General features: G+C 43.9%; 1 protein-coding gene across 1 annotated transcript in view; it reads left to right on the plus strand.

Annotated features, from left to right (window-relative positions):
* Window positions 1-27,184, plus strand: part of C8A (complement C8 alpha chain) — a 53,515-nt gene that overhangs the window by 3,947 nt on the left and 22,384 nt on the right. Inside the window, 6 exon segments of the mRNA XM_063105760.1 lie at window positions 1,924-2,068; window positions 3,264-3,281; window positions 3,284-3,410; window positions 8,473-8,662; window positions 10,654-10,854; window positions 19,236-19,476. Of these exon segments, the coding sequence (XP_062961830.1) occupies window positions 1,924-2,068; window positions 3,264-3,281; window positions 3,284-3,410; window positions 8,473-8,662; window positions 10,654-10,854; window positions 19,236-19,476 (922 nt within the window).

Here is a 27,184-nt window from a genome sequence, read left to right on the forward strand (position 1 = left end):
TATAATCTCTTCCCACAGAGTTTACAAATCTCTTACTGCTGTTATTAACTGACAGGCAGGAAAGGCAAGTGGACAGGTGTGGGTTTGACCTTTACCTTTCCTGATACCTCTGCCTCTTTGCATGAGGAGTTAAGTGACAGAGGTGGACAAGAGAAGGGGTAAGCTGCCCTTCTCCACAGCTCACCCACTGGAATTGTCTGGAAAAGACTGCGTGGACAACAATAACCATGTGGAAACCACTTCTGTTTATTGAGAACGAATGATATACCAGGCTGGGTGCTTCCTCATAAATTCTCTCACTTGGATTTCACAGTCCTTTCGAGGCAAGGTGCCATTACACCCATGTTACATACTAGAAAACAGAAGCTTAGAATAGGTAAGTGATTTGCTCATGGGTTGGTTGGTAAGTGAATCTGGGATCTGAACCCAAGATCGCCTAATTCTCATGCTCACACTCTTTCAACTGTAGGACACAGGTGTAAGAGTCATTAGTAACTGCAATTCGTGAGGTCATCTAAGTCATTTTATACATTTGGAAACCAAGGTCCAAGGTACCACGTACAGATACTTTACACAGCAAGTAAGAAATAGATTCAGGTCAGGAACTCACTTCTCTTGCTGCTCAAATCATTGCTTTCTTACTGACTTACTACATTCTTGAAGGAAGGGCCTGTGGGCCAAGACAAGGTAAAAGGCAGCAGCAAGCACAGGCTTGCATGTTCCCTTATGGGGCACCCTGTAGGGATGCTCTCCATACAGCATGTTTTACATTATTACACATTTTATCTCCCCAACTAGACGTAAGCTTCTTGAAGGTAGGGATGGGACCTCATATTTCTCTGAATATTCTAATCTTCAGCTCCTTCCTTCTACTCTAGAGCCTGATACTCTACACTATATAGAAAGAATCATCATGAAACCCTAGAACCCCAAGACTGGTACACATATTAATTCTTTCTTTCCTTCCATGACCAGGTATTTATTCACCTGTAGTCAAGGCTGGACCCAGGCATTGAGATGATGTCTTCAGAGCTGTCTTTGTCTCCTATCTCTTGGATGGGCTCTTTCTACCTAACAGGCGAGATGACCACTTGATACTCACTATTCCCAGCAACTCCAGTAGGAAGAAGTTGTCTTTTCCAAAAAGAAAATCCCCAGAGAGGATTGTGATTGGTTTGGGTTGCTTCATGTGCCAATCTCTGACACAATCATTGCAACTAGGCAGATGTGGTGCTCTGGCCGGCCAGACCTGGTCCTTCCCCACCCATCCCTGTGACTGGTGAGGTCATCCCCACCTGAACCATATGAGATAGATCCCCCAAGAGAGGGGAATGCCATGACCAGAAGAAATGCTGTGAAGGAAAATCAATGTCTTTCCTGTGTACCTGACCATAGATCAAGTGTCAAGTATATGAAGCCAAATAAGATATGGTTCTCCCTTTGCTGCCCACACCTCAAATGCAAATTGCTCACAGACTGGTGGGAGAGAAAGAGAAATATATGGATGCTAGATCACAACTTTATATGACGAGTGTTAGGGGAGAGGGAAACAAGTGGACCTGCAGAATGGTTAGTTAGGGAAGGCTTTCCAGAGGAGGTAAACCATAAATCTTGAGAGATGAACAGGTATTAATTGGTTGAATAAGGGGGAGCAGATGTGCTTCCTAGCAAGTAGGAAGACCCTAGGAATATCTTGTCCTAACCTTTCATTTGGTGCTTGGAAGCTCCACTCAATACTCCAGCTGGTGACGTGCCACTTCTGGTTGCACACCACTGCTGATGCACATTCATCCCCTCGAAAGACAGCTTTGTTGGCAGCTTTCAATCATCAGACAGTTATTCTTTATGTTGAGCTGAGACCTGCTTTAACAAATTTTGGATGTTTGATTGACAAGAATGTATCTTGTTCAAAATCTGATTTAGTATCGATACCGGAGCTTCTTGCAGCCGAACAAGTTTGGGGGAACCATCTGCAGTGGTGATGTCTGGGATCCAGCCAGCTGTTCCAGTCCCACAGCTTGTCAAAAGCAAGCACAGTGTGGACAGGATTTCCAGTGTAAGGAGACAGGTGACTAGCATTCCAGCAGGATAACAGCTGTGCCTGTCAAACGTAACATGCAAAGCACTTCCCAGGGAGCTAGTTAAAATGCACACTCCTGAGCCCTTCCTCTAGAGGCTGCCATTCTGTAGATTTGGGCTGTGGCTCAGGAATCTGCATTTTAAGTCAAGCCAGTAGCCCAAATTATTACTATTATTATTATTATTTTTAAGATGACTGGTAAGGGGATCTTAACCCCTGACTTGGTGTTGTCAGCACCACGCTCTCCCAAGTCAGCTAACCGGCCATCCCTATATAGGCATCCAAATACACAACCTTGGTGTTATCAGCACCACACTCTCCCAAGTGAGCCTCAGGCTGGCCCTAGCCCAAATAACTTTGATTCAAGTTTGTAGAAACATCTGTTGATTCATTTGGAAAAGGTGCAATTCATTCATTCATTCATCAACTCATTAGACAAATATTGATCAGGCACATATTATGTGCCAAGAACTATGCTACCTGCTTTCCACATGAAAAAGAAAAAATAATGTACCTGACCTTGAGGCACTCCTAGTCTGTTTGAGAAAAGAACCTACAAGGAGTCCATCACCACATCGTGTGTTAGCTACTGTAATGGGCATATGGACATGGTGCAGTGGGACTCTCTAGCAGGAGGTGCCCATATCTGCTTTGGGGAGTTAGGGCAGGCTTCAAAATGGTACTTGAGGCAAAACTTGGAAAACAAAATAAAATTTTCTAGGAGAAAGAATATGCAAAAGCATGGGGATTCAGGGACTCCCAATCAGCCTAGAATATCTGCAGCATCAGGGCTTTGGGAAGAGAGAGGTGGTGAGCCATTGAGGTAACTGGGGATCAGATGGGTAAGTGGGGCCTCACTGTGGCATTTGGAAAGAGAGGAGTGGGGAGCCACTAAAGGGCAAAGATCAGAGGGTCTATATGGCCAGACTGGTGTTGTAGAAAGATCACTGGGCTGCAATGCGGAAGCTGGATTAGAGAGGGAGAGACTGGGGCAAGGCCCGAGCTGGGTTGGGGCTGCGGGAGGGAGCCAACAAGGCTGGATGGAGGGCAGAGGCAGTGGGGACAGAGAGAGGATGGAGCAGATGAGAGGGCTGTTTCAAAGGTGGAACCGACCTGGTGACTATGGATGTGGGTCACGAGGAAAGTGGGAGTCCAGGTGCATCCACAGCCTCTCCCCTGTCAGGTCGCTGCCTGAAATGCCACCTGTGTGCAATGGAGACAGGGGCTGCCTTAGTAGCTCTGATGAGGATGACTGGGAGGACATCAGGGCCATTGAAGATGACTGCACCCAGTACGAGCTGATTCCAGGATCAGACAGGGCAGCCTTGGGGTGAGTCTGTGCCTTCTGGTTGTTCAGGAATAGGGAATACTTTGCTTCAATCATAAATATTAGTTTTGGGGACAGATGGGGGCCTTTCTGGAGGGTTCTTCTGCAGTGATCCCATGAGGCAGCTTTCACATCCCCTAAGGTGGCTCGTCCAGACTCACCCATGTGACTCTTTCCCTCTATGTCTCTGCCTGAGGATCCTCCTCTCCCTTCACACCTCCCCACCTATCACTCATCTCTCCTCACCCCAATTCCATTTCCAAGGCTCATTTAAGAGGCCACATCTTCCATGAAGCCTTCCTTGATATCCCCAAATGGTACGTCTTCTCTGACCTGTGTCCTTTCCTGTAGCCGTGTTTACAATGTGCTTTGCAGTGTAGTTGCTTGTATAACCAGGGCTAATAGCGTGTATAACCAGGGCTATAACAGTGCAAAGAAAATGGGCTCTGGGGTGAGAGAGAGAGGGGCTTGAAGCTCCACATTGCCCTTGTCTACTTAAACCTCCCAGGCCACAGTTTCTTCATCTGCTGAGATTAAATCAGCCTCAGTTCTAACTTCTCTTCATCATGCACCTTTTGTTCAGGTTCAGTTCCTTGAATGCATCATGTTCTTTCCTTCTGAGCTTTAGTTAATTTAGTTCCTTCTTTCTGGAATGTCCTTCCCCATATTCCTAACCTGGCTAACTCCTTACCTAGTGTTATGGACTCAGTTGTGTCTCTCCCTCCCCCCAAATCCATATGTTGAAGGCTTATCTCCCGATATTTGGAAATAGGGATTTTAAGGAGGTAATTAAGATTAAATGAGATCATAAAAGTGAGACCCTAATCTCATAGGACTCGTGGCCTTATAAAAAGAGGAAGAGACACTAGAGATCACTCTCCTTCCACATGCACACAGAGAAGAAGCCATGTGAGGACACAGCAAGAAGGTGGCTGTCTTTAAGCCAGGAAGAGAAACTTCACTAGAAACCAACCATGACGGCACCTTGATCTTGGACTAGTAGCCTCCAGAACTGTGAGAGAATAATTCTGTTGTTTAAGCCATCCAGGCTGTGGTATTTTGTTATGGCAGCTGAGCACACTAGTTAGTACACATAGGTGTCATCTCCTGTAGGTCATCTTCTTGACAGCCCCCTCCCCTGCTCTTGACCTTGACTAGGCTGGCTTAGTCCCCTCCCATTATTCCCAGAGCCTCCTGCAGGTCCTATTCTTCCAGCACTTACCCAAAAGGGTGGGGACACCTGCTGGGGTGTCCATATGCCCAGGCTGAGAGCTCCTTGTCATCTCTGTTCCCCTGTACCCAACATGCGGCTTAGCTCATAGTGACATTGTGATATTGTTAGTTCTCTATCACTTTGTCTTTGCTTGGGTTTTGTCCCCTAACTTGAATACAAACTCTCTGTGGGCAGAGGTTGCTTCTGACTCTTTTTCACCTCTTTAGCCCTATGTCAGAGCTTGTCCTATAATAGTTTCTCACTGATCATTGATTGAATTGGAACAAATTGATATGACCAGCTGGATCTTTACAGATGAGGAAATGTGGTAATTATACATTGTAGTAATTATCACAAAGGGACCCAAACAAGTTACAGCCCTCTCAGGGACAGGTGTGTATTCCCTAAAATGCAGCTCTTGTTCATTACGGTTTAATTGTCCTGAGATCATAGCCCACCTACCAGATGAGACTGAATCCTGGTAGTGCATGTAGACACACACATATAAAAAGATGAGCAAATTCTGTTTTCTTTCAGACCAAATTTATTAGTTTGCTAGAGCTACAATAATGAAGTACCACAAACCAAGTGGCTTAAGCAACAAACATTTATTTTCTCACAATTCTGGAGGCTGGGAGTCTGAGATCAAGGTGTTGGCAGGTTGTTTTCTTCTGAGGCCTGTCCTTGGCTTGTAGATGGCCATTTTCTCCCTGTGTCCTCATATGATCTTCCCTTTGTGTCCTAATTTCCTCTTACAAGGACACCACTCACACTGGATAAAGGTTTGCCCTAAAGACCTCCTTTTAACTTAATTACCTCTTCAGAACCCCCAGTACAGTCACATTCTGAGGTTTATGGTGGTTGAGACTTTAATATATGGATGTTAGGGAGATATCATTCAGCCCATAACACCTATCAAAGGGGATTCTTGTTGATTTTGAAAGTGACTGTGGAATGAACAGAGTAGAAGTATAAAATATTGAGGTGTTGAGCTGAAAAATCATTCTCTCCTTATTAGCAAAAAGATTGCAGACCATGACCCTGCTGTCATGTGATTCAACTAGGAGCATTTCAGATACTCTTCCTGAATAGTGTGCTTCACCCCCACTGAACACTGAGACCAGTAGAATGGCCCCACCTCTGCTCCAGATGGTGCTTCTATATCTCAAGATCTCAGAGACTTTTTGTGGTATCTTATTTTATTGTAATTCAAGCATTTCTCAGTTTAAATTATTATTATTATTAGAGAAGTAATACGTATTCGAGATAAAAATTGAGAGTCTCCTTAACCCTTCCCTACCTGTATCCCACCCAATTACCCTCTCTCTCTTCCCTCCCTACCACTGACCCCTGTTAATAGATTGGTGTAGATACTTCCAGATCATGTAAAAAATGCATTGACAACATACATTGCATGGAAAATATATGTGTATTGTGCATTATAGACATAGGTATATTTCAAATGAATATGATCATGCTATAAATACTGCTTATAACTTGCTTTTTCACTTAATGATACATTTTGGAGGTTTCTCCCTATACTTTCTATCTCATTTTAATAAGCATAGTAAAATGTTCTATAACAGGGGTCAGCAAACTATGGCCTGAAGCCAAATTTAGCCTGCTGTCTTTATAAATAAAGTTTTATTGGAACACAGCTTTGCCCTACAACGGCAGAGTTGAGTCATTGCAGCACAGCCCTATGGCTTGCAAAGCCTAAAATATTCACTACCTGGCCCTTTATTTAAAAAGTTTGATGACTATTCTATAGTATAACTATGTGATCATTTATTTGACTACTTCTCATTGAAAGATACTTAGATTTTTCCCCCATTTTTTCCTCTTATAAACAATGCTGCAATGAACATCTTTGTACATGTATTTTTGTATACATGTGAGAATATATCTGGATAGTAGATTTCCAAAAAGTAGAACTTCTCTGCGTATGCCTTTTCATTTTCACTGGGGCTTTTGCAACCAACTTTTCCAAATATATGTGGGCTTTATTTATGCTTAGAAGTTATAGTACAATCTTAGGGCTTATTGTTCCTTTGAGTTTTTATTTAGTTTGTTAGAGTTGCTGTATTTGCAAGCTACAGGCAGAAACGTGTTCAGTGCGTGGAAAGATAGAACCTGTAGGGACACTGTTTTAGGGAAGGTCACAGATTTTACTGTCAAAAAAATCTAGGAAAAAATCCAGCTGTGACTATAGGCAAGTTACTTAATTTTCCTGAGCTTCAATTTCTGCTTTTGCAAAATTGTCATGAGGTTGAAAGCTAATGTATGCTAAATGTCTAGTAGAGTGTGTATTCAATTAATCACAGCTATTGTTACATCACTTCCACTAATATGAAGAAAGAGATGAAGATAAAAAGAGAAGAAGGAAGTTAACATACATTGAATCTCTACTGTATATGCCAGCTGCTCTATAATTATCCATTCATTCCTTCGAGGTAGGTTTTATTTACAGTTTACTCCCTGCTCCTTTTCTGCCTTTGTGCCTTTTCACCGAGGTCATAAACAGTCATGACAAATGCTATGCCAGAGGTAATTACTGAATGCCATGGGAAGATAGATGAGGGAACGACTGTCTGTCCAGGGCATTCAAAGGCCATAGAGAGAAGGCAACATTTGAGCTGGGTCTTAAAGGCTCAATAGGAGCTTGAGAGACAGAGATGAGCAATGATTTTATCATTTATAACATAACAGGCTTTAATTGTCAGCCCTTAGAACCCTTAGCCAACTCTAATGTTTTTGCTCTAACTTTCTCATTTTAGAAAATTAAAGCCATTTTTTCACTTCCTTGACATTATTTTACCTAAGAATGGTGAAACAATGCATGTCCTAAAGCATAGAACCTGAGCAAATAGAATTTAAATACTCCAGAGAAGGAAATAGGGGAAAATATTTCTGGAAAGGTATCAGGCTAGGGAAAAGTAAGTATCATTTGTGGAGTGCCTACTATGTGCTATCAACTTTACTTCTGCTGTAATACTCTCATTTAGACTTCACAAAAACCATGAGAGGTACGTATTATTGTGTCTGTTCTTCAAATGAAGACAATGAACTTCAGAGAGCTTCTAGGATGTGTCCAGAGTCACACAGCTACTAAGTGGCAAAGCAGAAATTAAACAGGAGTCTCTTCCTGACTTTCAAACTGTGTCCCCTCCAACATCTCATGCTGCTTGGAAGATAGAGGCCTTTCTGAAGATTAGATTCCAACCTTAGCACCATGAGTTAGAGCCAATATTTCAAACTTATTATTTTTAGCAGCACAGCCCTTTTCTGAAGTATGCTAACAGTAACAACAATAGCAATGTTTATTCAGTACTTAATATATGCTAAGCAGTTATAACTCCTTTACATGTTTTTTAACTCATATTTAACTTATGAGGGTGATAGCATTATTAACTGATTTTTACAAATGACTATACTAGGGCACAGAGAGGTTAAATGATTTGCCTGAAGTCACACAGTTAGATTGGCAGAGCTGAGAAATGGGCCCAGACTATCTGGTTCCTATGCTCAGATTCATGATAATTATGTATATTTCTCTCTAACTTATTTAACAAATATTTAGGGGTGCCTCCTGTGAGGGAGCACTGTTCTAGGTGCTGAATTGGGCTGTCTGGATGTTCTGGTTAAAGGGAAACTTGGGGACCAGGCCCAGCCCATTAGTCTCTCAGTGTTACCTGAAGTGGCTGTAAGGTGCTTCGAGGAACCCTAGGGCCCCACAGAACACAGCTTGAGAAACCACTGCTTGACCTACCATCTACAATGTCTTCCAGAAGATATTTTATGCTATCGTCGCCTTTCCATAGCTCTCTCCCAGAAGTTGTCTTTTCAATTTAGGTACAATATCCTGACCCAGGAAGAAGCTCAGAGTGTGTACGATGCCAAGTATTATGGGGGCCGGTGTGAGATGGTGTACAATGGGAAATGGAGGGAGCTTTGGTACGACCCCACCTGTGAGCATCTCTACTATAGAGATGATGAAAAGTACTTTCAGAAACCCTACAACTTCCTGAAGTACCACTTTTCAGCGAGTCTGAACAGGAACATTCCCAGGCCACTGTTGTGTGGGTGGCAGCGAGGAAGAGGCCTGTTGGTGGCAATGCTGTGCTCTGGAGGCTTCTGTTTGCTGCAGAGCTTACCAGTGGCTGAAGGCCCCCTTCCACTTGCCCCACATATGCTCAGAGTGGAAGGGTGCTGAGAGGCAAGGCCAGTGAGAGACATAACGTAAGTGTGGCCCCCCACCTGTTAAATCTCAGCTCCATTCCAAAATCAGTAACATAGATCCGGGCCCTGTTCTCTGGGCTGCTAGTCAGAAGACCTGTTTCCAACTTGTGGCTCTGTTAGATTATAACTGTATAAAACTTTGAGCAGCTTACTGTCCCTCTGTGGGCCCAGTTTCCTAATCTGTAAAGTGGGGGGCACGGTGGGGCATAGCTGGGCTGTGTTCCGAGACCTGTGTCCTTGCTTCATCAAGATCAGTTCATGCTGATCCTTTTCATATCTTGGTTATTTGTATATGATTTTGTTTGAAGAAAGGATTCTTCTTTCAAAGTGCTTGTGAATTGCTGATGATCCCAAAGACTCTCTCCATCTCTAAAATTCTGAGGTCTCCTGGTCACTTGGAGCATCACATATCTCACGGTCACTTCCAGAGCCTGTTTGTGGCCATTCATTTCTTTACCCTTCATCCTTTGGGTGAGGTATCCACACAGCAAACTTCATTGAATGCTTATCATGTGTCAGATCTACTTCCACATGAATTCTCCCATTTAATCCTTATAACACGATGTGATAGATATTATTATTGTCTCATTATTAATATAGATAGATAGATAGATACATACATACATACATACATACATACATACATACACACATATATAAAGAAAGACCTAAACAGATAAAATGTCAGTCCGAAGCTGTACTGCAGTAGGTGGTAGAGACAAGATTCAAACCCAGATCTGTCTGAACCATCATTTAGAATAGGGAATCAATTATACACATGACTTCTATATAATTATACACATTATATCTACAGAGAGAGATGGTAGGATCCCAGGATTCTGAACAATTATCTAGTCACAACTTCCCATCCCCCAAGTTTCTCAAGAGAAAAATATTGGCAGAGGTTAAGGCCAGGCTTATGGGGTATGCTTTTAAGAAGTTTTCTCCCCAACCCCATGTCCACCTCTACCCCATATCAGGCCTCTCTATGGTTAGCCAAGCTGGAAAGCACAGATGACACCGTTTTCCTAATCTTGAGGAGGGCCTAAGGCGTATGTGTCAGGCGTGATAGACTAGGCCATGCTGTGGGAACAAAACATTCTGCATGCTCTGTGGCTGGAAGCAGCAATACCTTACTTATGCTGCTTGTCCATCCTGAGGTGGAAAGGCACCTTTGTCATCACAGACACTCAGGGACTCAACAAACGGGCCTTCATTTCAACACCCGCTCTCACAGTTGCAGAGCAAACTCTTTGTAGGCTCTTAAGACGTGCTTCAGTGGCTCCAGCAAGGCACAAGACCGTGCCTCAGTTCAAGTCAGCAAAGTGATGCAACCCTATTGTGTGCCTGGAATGAATGGAACATTTGTGGGCAGCACGAAAGCATACCACTGCCTAGGACAGTCATGTAATCTGTATAGCTTCCTTTACCCCTTTCCTCCCAGGGTCATGCCCAGATGTAGCTTTCTGTATCTCACCATTGCAGAGGCAAGCGGCCTTCTGTCCAGGAAAGATAAGCAAGCCACAAAGAAATCCATGCTCAGAACAATAGGCACGTTATTAGAATTGTGTGTGTGGTGTAAATAAATATTTTAGCAGTACCACTAAACACTACACTGCTGTATTTTCTGTATTTTAGTGAGTATCAATCTAATACCTGGATTAGCCCTTTAAAAGAATTTCTTACAATAATCTAAAATTTTAGATATTTTATAAAGCAAAGATTAAAATATTAAATATGAATTGAAAAATAGCTCTATGTGCACAAAGCTAACATCTATTTTTTTTTTTTCAGGCCTGGGAAGATACTGGAATCTTTTCAGAGTTGTAAGATGATGGAAATGACCTTCTTTCTAAAGTAAAAAATGACAAGTCTATGTCAGCTGGAATGGCCATTGGCATAGGCCCCACAGGCAAACTTGCAGTGGTGGATCTGGGTGTGTCCAGGTCAGAAGACACTTCCTTGTTGAATAAGTTAAGCAAGTATAATGAGAAGGTATTAAGAAACACTGCCAATGTCTTGCAGTATTCCATAATCTATGTTGAACGTGTATTACTTAATTGCATTAAAAAGTACAGTAGTAATTGAACCTTAATTTGCTTGTGTAATTGGAAATGGCTGATCAGTGGTAATCATGCTTGTTTTTCTTACGAGGCTTTTGCACACAGAATCATCACAAAGGGAATAAAATTGAACGATAAGATTAGAACTCTTATCACTTTGCCCCTTCCCATCCTTTTGCATGGTTACCTGGGGCATATAGGGAAAAATGTAGAATAGTAATGTGTTAAAGAGAAACAGCAAGGGGGCCAGTGCGAGCTGGTAAAATCTGACCTTGAAGAATTCTAAAGCAAGCCTCGCTTTTCTCAATAGATAAGAGGGCTGGCATCCTCCATAAATCTTTCATTTATCCATCAAGTATTCCCCCTAAGTGCTTGTTATCCTGAGGTATCAGGAAATTCTTTCTTGAGGAAGGGCCACCCATCTAAGCTGAGATCTCAAGACTAGTACGAGTTGCCCAGACAAGGGGAGACAGAAGTTGACAGAGAGTGTTCTGGGCATGGGAATCAGCATGTGCAAAGGCCTGGAGATGAGAGAATGCTGCACACAAATGTGAAATTGAAAATACTTCAGGTGGCTGAAGCACAGGGTGGGAAGGGGAAGTGGGGAGTGATGAGGGTGGAGAGATAGACAAGGGACAGAGAAATATTTATTGAATTGGTTAGAAGTATACCAAAAAGTCTCAATAACATTGATACCAAGACTATGGATATACTTGGGGTTCAAAAAATTATCTTGGACAATGAAAATACAGTTATAAAAATTAATTTATTCAACAAACATAAATTGAGTTCTGGAGCTTTGCAAAAATTATATTGATCTGAAGGGAAAGTATCATTCTGAGGTCTGGTTGTAACATGTTAATATGTACTTTTCTCAAAGCAGGTGTCCTCTTCAAACTGTCATTATCACTTTGAATTAAGGTTTATACTACTTGGAAGTAATAATGCCCATAGATGGCTATTTTCCTTTAAAACAAATCCAACACCCCCCTGATGCCATCTTTTACTTATTATATGAGGATCCTACTTTTCTTCATTACTTAATAGTACAAGATTACCACCGGAATGTGATGGATTTTGGATGTGACTGGCGCCGTTGTGCACACAATAAGCACAAAATAACTGCCGGCCTTGTCTTCAACTCCAGCACCAAACCCCTCCCCTCTTCCCTTTACAATAAGCCTCCTGACTTAAACAGAAACACTTTTGCTTCTGCAAGGGTGCAATTCTCCACCCTGGTTGCCTAGTTTCCACATTAGCATAATGCCCCTCCTTGATGGTATCAGCCAGCCCTTGGTGCCCTATATAAGCCTACCACCCCCACACCTGGTTCTGCCTCCATTTTGAGGGCAGCCCTGGGCTGCCTGTCACTTTGAGTGAAGCCCGGCAGATTATTTTCCTTTAATAAAGTTTGAAAAGTACTTGGCGTCTTGGCTCACTTTCCTTCATTATGGTGCTGAAATCCGGGAAGGGTTTTGGCCAACATTGTTGGATGATCTCCTCTCTCTTAGGGTGATTGGCCCTTGGCCACCCTTCCTGGACCCTGCCAAACTGGGTGCACTCAGGACTCTCTCCTTTTGCCATTTCAGACCAATGCATCCAACATTGGCCTCAATTCAGGGTGAGTCAGTGGGTCTGTCCTGCCTACTTCTACAAGTTCCCCTGAATACTCTCTATGACTCCAGTCTCTATGAAGCCCAAATGCCTGGCCAAGGGAACTTTTCTCATCCCCCCCAGCTATTGGAGGATGATCCATTAGCTGGTCGGTGGCTTCTCACTCAAAAAGAAGATGCACACCAAGGAGGATGCTCCTTGGCAGCATTCTTCTCCTACCAGGACTGCCTGTTCCCTTTCCAACCCTCTACATGGGATCCCCACAATCCAAATCTCCGCACACTACTGTACTCCACACTCTATGCCTCTGGGCCATCTCCTGGCCAATTTCTTGGCCTCCAGGGAAGCATTAAAACTCGAATCCCTCATTAAATGGATCCCAATGGCCACAAGAGGCCACTCTCAATTTAAATACTCACTGAAGTGGCAAGATGGAGAGATTCCTTTATGTTCAGGCCTTCTACTATCTCTGAATGCATTCTTCTTTCTGTCAAAACTGTCCTACATCTCAAATTCTCCTAGCTCATGCTCGACCTACCCTTCCAGACTTGGATCAATCCTCTGATCTGTCAGACTACTCTGCTACCCGTGCGGGCCACCTTGACTACCTCTGTATGCTCCAAATCCTTCACCAGCCCCTCCACATTTCCCTCTCTTCCCTCTATTTGGTCTCAAGATGCTCGTCCTCAGCCACTCAACCCCTCTCCGTCTCCCACTTCATCAGGTAACAATCCCACCTCAGCTCTGGCTTTTATAACCCTTCCATGAAGTGGCTGGGATGGAAGGAATTGTCCGAATCCATGTACAGGGAACAGGTCTGGATAGTGGCCCAACAGGCAGATGAGGTACACGCTCAAAAAATAGGTGGCCTGTGGGAGCCGTCGCTGTTCTTTGCATGGACCCAAATTGGGACCACCAGCCTGGCCTTGGGGATCAGGATCTCTGGGATAACATGATCACACACTTGATTTATGGCCTCCAAAAGGCTACTCACAAGTCAGTCAAGTGATTTCTCTTTTAGAGAAATCACACAGAGATCCACTGAAAATCCCAACGGGTTCCTAACCCACCTCTCAGAGGCTTTACATGAATACACACGTATAGACCCAAACTCCCCTGCAGGTATGGCCCTCTTACACTCTCATTTCGTTACCCAATCAGCCCCTGGTATTCAAAAAAACTGTAAAAGTGATCAGGCCAAATACCAGCTCCTGGCTAATGCTATCCATGGCTCACACACTCCAAAGCCCACTGCCTCTAGGGGCAAGCCACCCCAGAACTACTTCAAATGCTGTCAACCCTGCCACTCAGCATGGGCCTGTTGTAACCCCAGGCCCCCTTCTGGGTCCTGTCCTCACTGTAAACAGCCAAATCACCGGGAGGTTGACTGTTCCACTCATCAGAGAGGGAGTGGCCCAGTCCCCAATGCACAGCCTTTGGCTTCACAGCCATCTCTCCTGGAGCTTCCAGGCTTTGCCCAGGAGGAGGACTGATGATGCCCGGGGCCTGAGGCCCCCATGGAGATCACCACACTGAGCCCAGGGTAACTCACCTTGAGGCAGGTAAGCTGATCTCTCTTTTTATTGATACAGGGGCCATTTACTCTACCCTTCCTGAATATGCAGGACCAACAACCCCATCCTCTATCACAATAGTAGGGGTCACGGGATCAGAATACTGCCCATGGATCACTCAACCCCTTTCCTGCACCCTATATCACACCCAATTCACACCCAAATTCTTAATAATGCCTCAATGCCCAACCCCCTTACTGGGATGGGACATTCTTTTCAAATTCAAAGCTACTCTTACCCTAAACACTTTAACTTCAGCTACAATACTCCTGTTACAGGCCACCCCAGACCTGGCCCCTGAGGTTTCCACCTTCCCCTCCCCCTCAGACAAGGTTAATCCCTAGTATGGGATACTTCTTTTCCCTCCATTGCTACTCACCATTCCCCTTTCCTTGTTAAATTGCTGAACCTCTCTTTGTTCTCTAATGTCCCACAGTACCCCCTTGCTAACAAACACCTAACAGGCTTAAAACCCATCATACACAAACTCCTTTCTTCTCATCTCTCACAGCCTACCCACTCGCCTTTTAATACACCCATCCTTCTGGTTATAAAGCCTAATGGCTCATACCATTTAGTACAGGACCTATCCTGACACACATCATTCCCAGCAACTTACTTGGACCGGACTAACTCAGAGGTTTCAGGATAGCCCCCACTTTCTGGCCAGGCCTTAGCTCAAGACTTATCTGAACTTCCCCCAACCTCTAGCACTTTAATACAATATGTGGATGACCTCCTCCATTGTAGCCCCTCCTATGAGGACTCACAGCCCCACACTGTTGCTCTCCTTAATTTCCTGGCCTCCAGGGGATGTCGAGTGTCCCCCAGCAAGGCCCAGATTTCTTCTCCTTCAGTTACCTACTTGGGAGTCCACCTCACCCTCAACACCAGAGAAATAATGGTGGATCGGAAAAGTCTAGTTTCTGAACTTCCTACTCCTACCACAAAGGGTGAAATCCTTTCTTTCTTGAGTCTCGCAGGGTATCTTCGCTTATGGATTCCTAACTCTGGCGTGCTAGCAAAACCACTTTATGAGGCAGCCAAAGGGGGTCCTGCCATTCCCTTAGATCCCACAAAGCCCATTCATCCTCCCTTCCAGTGATTAAAAGCCACTCTCCTCGCAGACCCAGCTCTATCCCTCCCAAACCTATCTCATCCTTTTATCCTATGTGTCACTGAAACCCAACGACTGGAAGTTGGGGGGTTGGGACAAAAGGCAGGAGATATTTTTTCCCTGGTTACATACCTCTCTAAACAACTAGACACCACAGCTCGAGAGTGGGCCCCTGTTTATGGACCTTGGCAGCAGCCACCCTTTTAGCACAAGAAAGCTCTAAACTAACTTTTGGACAACAAATAGTCAAGGCCTTCTCAGCCATAAGGCCAAGTCAATTTTCTACCCCTCCTGCCTACAACTTATTCACCTGACCTTCATTGAGAATTCCTAGTTTTCCTTCAAACCTTGCCCTCCCCTTAAATCCAGCCGCACTCATCCCAAAACACTCATGACCCTTAGAACACAATTGCATGGAGGCTTTGGACCTCTTTCTCAATCCCTTTGCACACATCACCCTGCATCCCATTATGTGGCCCCAACATACATGGTTCATAGATGGGAGTGCCACCTCCATGCCCTCCCCCTGGGTGTGTTATGCCATAGTAAATCTAACACAAAATACTGAGGCTGCCCTCTCCCCCCAACACCACTTCCCAACAGGCAGAACTCATTGCCCTCACCCACATTCTCACTCTAACAAGTAACAAACGAGTCAATATATACATGGACTCTAAATGTGCTCACCACATCCTACACTCCTGCATGGCCAAATGGGAGAAGAGAGGATAGATGACCACTCAGGGAGGGCCCATAAAAAACAGACATCTTATCAGACACTTCTTGAGGCTGCACAACTCCCAAAGGAGGTGGGGGTTATACACTGCGGAGGACACCAAACCTCGAATGACCCCATAGCCCAGGGAAACAAACTGGTGGATCTAACCACAAAACAGGCTGCTCAGTCACCAGGCCCCCACTCTTCCTCTCCTGCTCAGGTCCTTCTCATGGTCCCTATACCCTTACCTCAATATACACCTCAAGAAATACAACACCTCCAACAGCTGGGAGCACAGAGGAAGGACAACTGGTATACTCTCTCTGGTCGCTATGTCCTCCCTACTACACAAGCTGAGCAAATCCTTTCAGATTTCCATAATTCAGTTCATATAAGCTATGAACCTCTACCATGCCTTCTTCAGCCCTTATATTACTCTCCATACAAAAGGATATGCTATCTTCTAACCTTAGTAGATACCTTTTCATGTTGGTTTGAGGTTTTTCCCTGCACTTCAGAGGATGCTACAGCAGTAACGCATGCTCCCACCTCAGAAATCATCCCTCATTTTGGCTTGCCCACCAGTCACTCACTTTCCTGCAAGCCCACAGGCCTCAGCCCCCTTGAACTTATGTATGGTAGACCCTTCACTCTCACACCTCTCCCTTCCAGCTCATCATGTTCAGGCCAGTATCTCCCTACTTTTTCGCTCATTAGAGATCTTCTTCGAGAACAGGCCAACCTTCTATCACCTCATCCTTTCCCCACCACCCCCTCAGACTTTAAACTGAGCCCGGGACAGCAAGTCCCGAATCCCAAAGCCCCTCTCACCATGCATGGAAGGGCCTTATACAGTACTTCTCACCACCCCCACGGCAGTAAAAGTACTAGGAAAGGCTCCTTGGTATCACTTATCCTCGGCAAAACTAGCCCCTGAGACTTCACCCAAAAATCTGTTAACACCAAGCCAGAGGGGTCCCTCTGCTCAACCCCCAACCCGACATCTCCTCACACTTCATCCATTTTAGGACCCACAAAACTGAAAATCTCCAGGGCCTCTGCTCTTCCCCCAATCCCAGGAGAAGGATGATCTTTCCCCCGGCGATTATCCTCTCACTCTTGCAGGCCCGCTTCCCTTCACAGCCTTCCCGTGTGTTTCCTCCTATCTCAATGCTCCCCCTTACCTGGAACATGGAGGTTCTGGGTCTGCAGGGACTGTGCAGTCCTCAGTGAATCAGACTGGTCCCCGAGTGACTCATCTGTCTCCCACTTTGCAAGAAACTTTTTGTGGTCACCCCCCCTCCCTGTTGATCCAGCCCGCAATGTTTCCACAAATGTCTCTCCACTTTCTTCCAATCTCACCTCAGTGGGGACTGTCAGCACTGTGCGGGGCCTGCCCACACTCTGCCTCACTAACACCAAATGCTACCACTCACCTACCCCCTCCTCATCCATGCCCTTAAACAGGAATATATTTCCTTGGTAAAACTACGCTATCCTGTTGCCTGCTTCCTAACACAATTTCTTGCATATTCTTTTGACTTGTCCCTGACACCAGGACATCAGACATCACTGTCCAGACAGATGGAGGGATGGAGACGGGACTGGGACTAACTTTGTCCGCCCCCCCAAGGAAGTGCCACTGCTCCCGTAGAGCACTAATTGTACCTTTTTAAACTGGGGCAGGGATCCTTGCTGCAACTGGGACTGGCATAGTGGTCCCTGCTACTGCCTCTCAATTCTATCAAAAACTCTCAGCACTAAGTATAAACAGCATCTCCTCCCTCCAGCAACAGGTCACCACACTTGCAACAGTCACTTTACAGAGCCATCGGGCCCTTGACTTCCTTACAGCCGAGAAGGAAGGCACCTGCCTCTTCTTGGGGGAGAAATGCTGTTACTACATAAATGAGTCTGGGGTGATCCAAAACAACTTAAACCATTTAAAGGCAAGCATTGATCGCCTATGCAAAGGGTTACAAAACACAAACACACCTTGGGGGTGGCCCCAGTCACTGAACCCTTGGATACCCTGGCTTATGCCCCTACTAGGACCCCTAAGTATGCTGGGACTCATCCTACTTTTTGGTCCCTGTCTCTTTTGGTGTTTCTCTAATTTCTTGCAGGAATGAATGCAGGCTTTCACCGACCAAAAGGTCACTGAATTGTTCCTGCGAGGAGGATATCAGCCCCTCAGAATCAGTGACCCTTCCCCAGAAGAATACAGCCTCCCCACATGAAACCAGTACTCTGCCACCTAATTGTTTTGCCCACCAACATAAATCTTTTATTTTTTCGATATCTTTGCCCATCTCTAGCAGGAAGTAGCTTCAGAAGAAGACCTTCATCACTTTTCCCTTCTTCTTATACTTAAGAGGTGGGAACGATGGATTTTGGATGTGACTGGCATCATTGTGCATACAATAAGCACAAAATAGCCACCAACCTTATCTTCCACTCCAGCACCAACCCCCTCCCCCTTCCCTTTACAGGAAGCCTCCTGACTTAAATAGAAACCCTTTTGCTTCTGCAAGGGCACAATTCTCCACCCTGGTTGCCTAGTTTCCGCATTAGCATAATGCCCCTCCTTGATGGTATCAGCCAGCCCTTGGTGCACTACATAAGCTCTACTACCCCTGCACCTGGTTCTGCCTTCCATTTTGAGGGCAGCCCTGGACTCCCTGTCACTTTGAACACAGCCCACAGATTCTTTTCCTTTAATAAAGCTTGAACAGTACCCGGTGTCTTGGCTCACTTTCAGAATGTAAGATACATGAGGGCAGGGGCCTATTTCTTTCAAGATTATATCCTCTGCACCTAGCATAACGCATGCAAGTGTAGGCAGTACAGATACTTGTTCAGATTTAATTAAATGACATTTCACCATGTCATCAAAAACATTCTAAGCATACTTTTTAGCAGACACATAATATTTGCAAAGGAGGTTGTGCAGTGCAGTGCTTTGCTTAGATCTGGGGAAAGTGTGGAGATGAGAATGGACTGGGGCAGAACAGAGGTGGCAGCACAGTGAAGAAGCCATGGTAGCAACTAACCCAGGTGAGAGTTGATGGGAACATGACCTGGGCAGGAGCAATGGGACAGAGATGAAGGCATGAGAGAAGAAGTCTGGCACAGATTGGTGTCTATAAATGCTTGTAAAATATAATAATACTCCATCACGTGTATTTATGTTCACAGCTACCAAGCGCTGACCTTTGCACAATCTCATGTGGTAAAACATATGCTCTCTTTGTTCTTTTGCCTCATTCAATGGTGATTGCTGGTGGCAGAAATACAGCTTTATGAGAATTTTCACAAAGGTGCAGACTGTCCATTTTAAGATGAGGGGGGACAATATTATGCTGGATGAAGGAATGCTGCAGTCATTAATGGAGCTTCCAGAGCAGTACAATTACGGCACGTACGCTAAGTTCATTAACGACTATGGCACCTATTACATCATGTCTGGATCCATGGGTGGCACTTATGAATATATCCTGGTGCTTGACAAAGAAAAAATGGAATCACTTGGTAAGTAGAGCAGAAGCTTTCACGGGCACATGATCAGCACACACACCGGGGCATGGCTGGCAATTTTCTAAGAGCTGACTATGAGCCATGGGTAATTTCATTTAGTTTACACGACAACTCTATAAGTAATACTTAATAGCATATGTATTACTGTTTCCAGGGACTGAGATCTAGATGGGTGAAGTGACTTGCTAAAAAGTACCACAAATGAAATTTGAACTCAGGCTTGTCTATCCACCCCCTGCCCCCACCAAAAAAACAAACCAAAAAATCCCCAAAAAGAACCAAAACAAAAAAAACCCCCCAAACTACATGTTTTCTATTAGATCACAGTTATCTCCTTAAAAATAAAGAACTTGGGGGATTTTGTTATTTAAAATGTGAAAACTTGTTGATTCTTGGTTAATGGAACTACCACACAGGCAGTCAGTGAAGCTAAAAACCTGGAGTCCTCCCAGACCCCTCCTGCTCCTTCATTGCTGTAGATCTCAAAGTCCCTTCAGTTCTCTCTTGTCCATCTGCTCTTCTCCACCTCCACTCCTGCAGGGATAGGGGGGCTCTTGTCTTTCACTTAGCACTTCATTGGCTTCCAAATGGTCTCTGGGGGAGGCGCCCCCCTTCCAATTCATTCTTGATAATTGCTACCAGGCAGATCTTTCTATTTCACAGATCTGATAACATCACTTCCTTGCTTCATATCCTAAATGGCTAAGAATAAAGTCTAAACTCCTTAGCATGGCATCAACAACTCCAACCTAACTACAACAGTGGTTCTCAAAGCGTGGACCCCAACAGGCAGCAGAGCATCACCTGGGAACTTGTTAGAAATGTAAATTCTCAGGCCTCCATGCCAAACGTATGTAAATCAAAAACTCTGGGTGTGGGCCCAGCAGTCTGTGTTTAAACAAGCCCTCCAGGTGATTCTGATGCTCACTCACTACAGTTTGAGAACCATTAAGTCAATGAGCGAGTGAAAGGATGAGATATTTATCCATATTGCAAAGCCAGTTCAAATTCCCAATTCCAAGAAGTTTCCCTGAGTGTACCAGTCCCAGCTGGCCACTCTTTTTCTTCTACACATTCATGTAAATTCCACACTCTTTAGTCTTTGAAAAGCAATTTTTCAAATTTTAATATTTTTCTCCTCATTTAGATAGCAAGATCTTTGAAAGCAAGTATTATGTTTGACACTTTTCTGTCTCTTTAGCTCTCAACACAGGGCTTAACACATAGTGAGTGTGCAAAACAAGACAGAGAGTTTAAGAGGGGGCATTAATTCATATTTCAGGCTAGGGTCATTCATTAATTCATCATCTATTTTTTTTTAATAATCCACGTTGCTCTATAGAGCATCCATTATATGTTTGTTCTAGGAATACAATGGTGAGCAAATCTAAATATAGTTCCAACCCTCTTGCAGCACAGTATTTTTCAAACTGCAGGTTGCAGTCCAATAATAGGCCTCAAAATCAATGTATAGATCACAAACAAATTTTGGAAAACAACAATAACAAAAGGATAGAATAGAAAATCTCATAGTGAATTGTAGGCACTGAAGGTAAGTTATTGCTTCAAGAAACTTTTTCCAGTTAAATAAAGACATGTATACATGTACTGGATCATAATTCAAAATAATTAGCTGAATATGGATCAATGTAAAAAGAGTTTGAAAAACTTTATTTAAGTGGGAATCATTCAAAAACATTAGGAAGGAAAAATAATTAACATTTATTGAATACCTGTTAGGTTTCAGGTGCTACTGCAAATATTTTCATCTCATCTTCTTGACAACACTTGGAGATTGGTGGTACCCCAGTTTTAGCTACATAAACATGTGGCTCATCAGGGAGGTTAATTACTTCCCCCAGGGCTACAGGAATCTGGGGTCAGAGCCCTGGACCTGTGGTCTTCCACCTTGAGGTTGTGGTATAGCCTTTCATTTGAGTTCCTGGTCTTTGGTGTTGGATTAGTAATTAATTGCCTGGGGTATCTGATAGCCCCTCCTTTAAAATCTGTGAGGCAGAAATGGGCTTCCAATGTGGTTAATATTCAGAATGAGCCCACCGACAAATTGTCCCAGGGATAATTACCTCAGTTCTGTTTATAGAAAACCATATGTCGATAATAGCACAGTTTGCTATTTGTGAAGAGCTGATTTTCTATAAATCTGGAAAGTTAGCATTGTTTTTCTATAAATATGGAAATGTGCTAATCATCACCTCATCTGCTGGAGACTGCTAATAAATCAGAATGTCATTTACATATTAACCTACAAAGAAAAAAAACATCTACCTTCTATCCCTTTGACAAATAGAATCCTGCATGCCCTCTCTCCATGTTTGATGTTTGGCTAGTTTTTTCTGTTGCTTTCTAATCTCTCTCTCTCTATCTCTCATTCTTTCTTGGTACCTTCTCTCTCTCCCTCTCCCTCCCCCACATCTGCTCTCCTCTCCTCCCCCTTATCTGTTTTTCCTCTTTGTCACTGTCTTTTTCTCTCTAGCTTTGATCTATATGACTTTAATTTATATTCTATTAAGTGCTTGTTTCTAAGAGACATCCTGTATGGTGTACATTCGTGTCCTCAAAGGGCTGAGCTGGGTATGGAATGATTTAAGTGAACATACTGGCTGCTTTGCTCTGGGGGAATCTTTTGTCCTTGGGTTTGCCTCAGATCCTCTCTGGGTTTGTCCCAGAGGATGCACAATGCTGTTTTCTTCTAACGTGTCCTTTAGATCAAATGCTTCTTCCCCAAAGACAGCATGAAACCATGCATCAAAAAATCAAGGGAAGTCTTGGATGCTGGGGAGGTGATGTTAGATTTCAATGAGATCCTAAAGTTTCCTCAAGGGCTGTGACTGACAGCTTTCTACCTTCTGCAGAAATCAGCATGGTTTTGGGCTCGCATTTCTGGATTTCAATTTTTTCCCCTCCTTCATCCCTTCTTTGGAGCTCCCATTATTTGTCTTTGTGCCAATGTATGGCAAAGAGAGTAGTGTTTTTGCCATTCTGGTTTCTCTGGAGTCTGGCCCCTCTGGAGTCTGGCCCAGTTGCAGAGCTTCCAGTTGACTTCAATGGCACTGTTCTGTTTGTGTCATAAGCTTTCTTTGCACATGCTGTTCCCTCAGCTTCCTGTGCTCTTCCCTGTCCTGCCAATCTGGCAAACTTCAACTCAACTTCAGACCTTCCTATGGGCATCCCCACCTCTGAAACCTGCCCTGACATTCCTCTGCCTCTTCTCCCATAGGCCTGTCTGTTCATACATTCATTCATTCAACCATGTTCACTGAGTTTGTACCATGTGTGAGGTGGACAAAATCAACATGGTCCCTGTTTTTGTGAAGTTCAAAATCTAGTGGAGGAAAATAAATAAACATCCACAAATCCTGGTGTCATCCTTGGTCCTCTTTTACTTCCTGCCCCCATCAGTGAGGTCTGTCGACCTTATTTCCAAAGTACATGTGTCCTCTGTCCTTGCCCACCCAGGTTTCATCGTGCTAGTCCAAACCACCACTGACTCTTATCTGGTAATAGATCTGCAACATAACCAGTGCCATTTTAGACAAGCCCAAGTGCAAAATGGTGCTGTCCACCTCCTCCCCTCCCCTCCCCCATTCTCTTTTACAAGAAGCCTCATGGTTTCGGAGAAAACGAAACTTCTGGCATTTCCACATGTGCAGAACTCTCCATTCCCATGACCTAACTCAATCTCTACCCCCTAATTACATCACTCAGCTCTTGGTGCCAACATACCTATATCAGCTCTACCATCCCCACACCTGGTGCTGTCCCCATTTTCAAGGCAGCCCCAAGCTGCCTGCCACTTTGAGCACAGCTGGGCAGATTTTCTTCCTTTAATAAAGCTTGGACAGTACCCAGCATCTCAGCTCACTTTCTTTCACCTGGATACTGTGAGAGTATGATGGCCTTTTCTTTTTTTCCTTTTTTCCTTTATTTCTTTTCTCTTTTGCTGTTGTTGTTGTCATATCATTGTTCCTTTAACAGTCTAACATATCAAGCTTATTTTAGCTGAGGGTCTTTGTGCTAGATGTCCTTCTGACTGGGCTACCCTGGCCTCTGATATTTGCATAGCAGAATTGTTACCATTCTGATGTGAACTTAAATTCCACCTTCTCAGAGAGGCCTTTCCTGACCAGGTAGCCAAGACCCTCCTTGTTATATCACTCTATTTTAATTCTCAGCAAATCCGTATTTATTCAGTAGCTACAATGCTCACATACTTGTTTATTATCAACCTCCTCTGTCTAGAATGTGCATCCTATTAGAGCTGGGACCTCATCTGTTTTGTTCACTGCTGCAGAAAAATTGCTGCAAAACAATCTGTTATGTTCACTTCCTAGAACAGTTCTTGGCACACAGTAGGGGCTGAATCTTGTGTTGACAGAGTAAATTAATCAATTAATATATAAGTATAATTGTAAATGGTGGTAAGAGCCATGTAGAAAATGAATAGGTTGTAGAAATAAAAGATAACTGCAGGGGGTGAAGGAGACACTCACTTAGCTTAAGATGATCTGGAGAAGTTTCTTTGAGAAGGTGTTATTCAATGGAGATGAGATCCAAAGGATAAGGAGGAGATGCCAGAGATGATAAAAGAGGTTTTTGGGCAGAGGGGACAACTTACACAAAGGCCCTGCGAAAGGAAGGAGGGTGGCAAGGCTGTGAACTGAAGGAAGGCGTCCGTGGCTGAGGCCTTGTGGCTAAAGGAAGAACAGCAGGAACCGAGGTTGGAAGAAGCCTAGAGAAGCCGCAGAGGGTCCTGCTGGCCATGGTAAGAAGTACAGACAACGTTTGCAGTGACATGGGGAGCCACTGCAGGGTCACGGCAGTGTGATGGTCCCGTGGATGAGTCAGGAGATCGTTGCATGGCTATGTAGAGCACAGATTGGAGGGGCTGAGAGTGGACTCAGGCAGATCAGTTAGGAGGCTCTTGCTGATGTCCAGGTAAGAGATAAAGGACGGAGATAAAAAGAATATGGTAGATTCAGGACATATTTTGAAAGTGCAATTTAGAGAATGTACAGATGGACTGAGTATGGATTGTGAGGTTTAAATTACTCCTTTCTCTAAATTATATTTCTGCCACACAGACACACCCACACACCCTACGGTGAAAAGGACATGTTTTTGCCTGGGCGTGCCAGCTTCCTGGTAAAGATGTCCTGGAGGCACTTGGAAATGTGGGAGGGATTCTGGAGCAAAGAAAGGACTCTGGAATACATATATTCTTAAGTGCATATTGTGCTAATTTTAATTGCATATTTGTCTCTTTTGCTGGACATGGAACTTTTACATGCAAGTTGCAGGGCTGAGCCGCGGTAGGCACACCAGAATACTCTCTGAGCGCATCATCCTGCTTCCTCCACTCGCCCAGCTCTAATTTCCTGGGAGTGACCCCCACATTTCCAACTGGAGTTCTCTCTATGACTGTTGACCATGCTGCGCCCCATTTTCTCTTCAGGCTCCCTCCGGGCAAACAGGCATTCAAAATGAGAAAAGTCTCAGAGGTCAGATGCACATTTGATAAATGCCTTTGGAACCAAGCTGATAGTGGTTTGCTCTGGACTCCTTTTGTGGCTCGTGCAGAGAGGGCTATATAAATTTGCTTCAGCTCCAGTGCCCTTAGTCCCCCAGAATGCAGCATGAAGTAGAATGCTTCTCATCAGTTAAAGAATCTAAGAAAGTCTGTCTGATAGGATACCTCTATCGGGGATGCTTTAACAGAAACCCTGCACAGAATAGAAACTTCAACTCATGCTTGCAGACCTCATTGATCATGAAGCCATCACGCACCCTTCTGCTTTTAGTCAGTGTGGCCTGTTTGTTTCTCTTTGCAGAGGCTGTGAGCCAAGGAGGCTTTCAGGCTTTTTGCAGTGACTATGAAAAACCAGCTACGGATGGAAAACCCTGTCCAAAGATCCACAAACCAGTGTGTGGCACTGATGGGCGAACTTATGAAAATCGCTGTGAATTCTGCAAAGCAGCTCTGGAAAGAAGTGGAAAGCTTGGTTTCAAACATGATGGGAAATGTTGATTCCTCTGATGTTGCAAGACTGGAAGCACCTTTGGTATGCTTTCGCATCAGAAGATTTATTCCCTGTTATCCAGTCTCTATTGCAATGTACCTCCCACCAGTTATTATGCATAAAAGAAAGAAGTTTCAATAAAGTGATCTTGGCAGAAAAAAAAAAAAAAGAAACTTCAACTCATCAACCTCAAGACTAATGGTTCATGATTCTATGGTTTTTGGACATATCGAAAGGGCTTTGCAATGTCTGTTGATTTTTTGCTCGTAAAAGAAATCAGCAGCATTCTGTGGCCCCATCAAAGCCAGCAGGCACTGCGGCAGTGGAAAGAATTCTTTTCCCTGAGATATCTTTGCTTCTCATCTAGGTTCTACCATTTTGAAGCTGGTATGTCATATCTCTGAGTCTCAGTTTTCCCATAACTAATGCAGGGACAATTATAGCTACCTCAAAAGGATGTTTTGAGAATTATCCAAGATATTTATAAAAAGGACTGTGGTGACTACAACACTGTCCCAAGAGTAGTTACGATCATGGATTTACAATTTCGGTGAGGTCAGTAGATATTAAAGCCATTCAATCAAGGTCTGTGGAATTAAGAAATACGCTAGTGACATGGTAGCGAGAAGTCCAAACTCTGGAGTCAGACACATGTGGGTGGGGATCTTGGTTCTACCATTTTTATTGTTTGTTTTTTATTCTTCTTGGTTCTAACATTTAGTAGCTGCATGACTTTAATCAAGGTACTTAATTTCTCTGAGTTTCAGCTTCCTCAACACCCAAATAGGAACAATAACGAGGGTTGGTTTGATTGAGAAAAATTCCAAGTACATGTTACATGATAAGTGTTTAACAGATAGTTTTCCTTTTAATGCAGGATATTAACATAGCATAGTTGAAAACATGGGCTCTGCCACTTACTCTATGATCACGGGCAGGTTATTTAATCTTTTTAAGCTTCAATGTCCTCACTTGTAAGCTGGAGATATTATCATTTATCTCATAGAGTACTTGTGAGGAATAAGTGAACTTTCCACAGAAAATATTTAGTGCAGTGCCCAGACTCTAATGAGTAATCATGAATTTCAATTGCTGGCACAGGTTCTGAATCAGATTGCCTGATTCCAGTCTCACCTGCACCATCCATCAGTCATGCAACCCACTGGCAAATTAGTTAACCTCTCCATGCCTCAGTTTCCTCTTCTGTGAAATAAGATGATGACAGTACATAGTTCCTAGGGTTGTGGTGAATATGGAATGAAACAATTGATGTGAGCATGGAGCCCAGTGCCTGACATACAGTATGAGTCCAAAAATACTTCTACCTACTATTGCTGTCCTATGTTGGTGTTATCATCACCACATTTATTATTCCCAACTTTCCAATGATTAACTCTGTGATGTTAACTGTTCTATCCTCTGTAAAGTGGGGATAATAAAGAACCTGTCTCACAGGGTTCTGCAATTGGTCAGCTCTGAGACATTGTTCAAATGGAAGGGAAATCATGACCATGATGTCCAGCCCGTAGTGGCCAGCGCTTTGCTGTGGACCTGGAGCCTCAGAAATCATGCCTCCTCATCCAGCTGCCCATTTTGTTGATCAAGGTCATTCATTTCTGTCTCCAGAGCTACATCATTTTGGAGGGACCATTCTTCCCATTTAT

The sequence above is a fragment of the Cynocephalus volans genome, chromosome 8, assembly GCF_027409185.1.
Source record: "Cynocephalus volans isolate mCynVol1 chromosome 8, mCynVol1.pri, whole genome shotgun sequence".
NCBI lineage: Eukaryota > Metazoa > Chordata > Mammalia > Dermoptera > Cynocephalidae > Cynocephalus > Cynocephalus volans.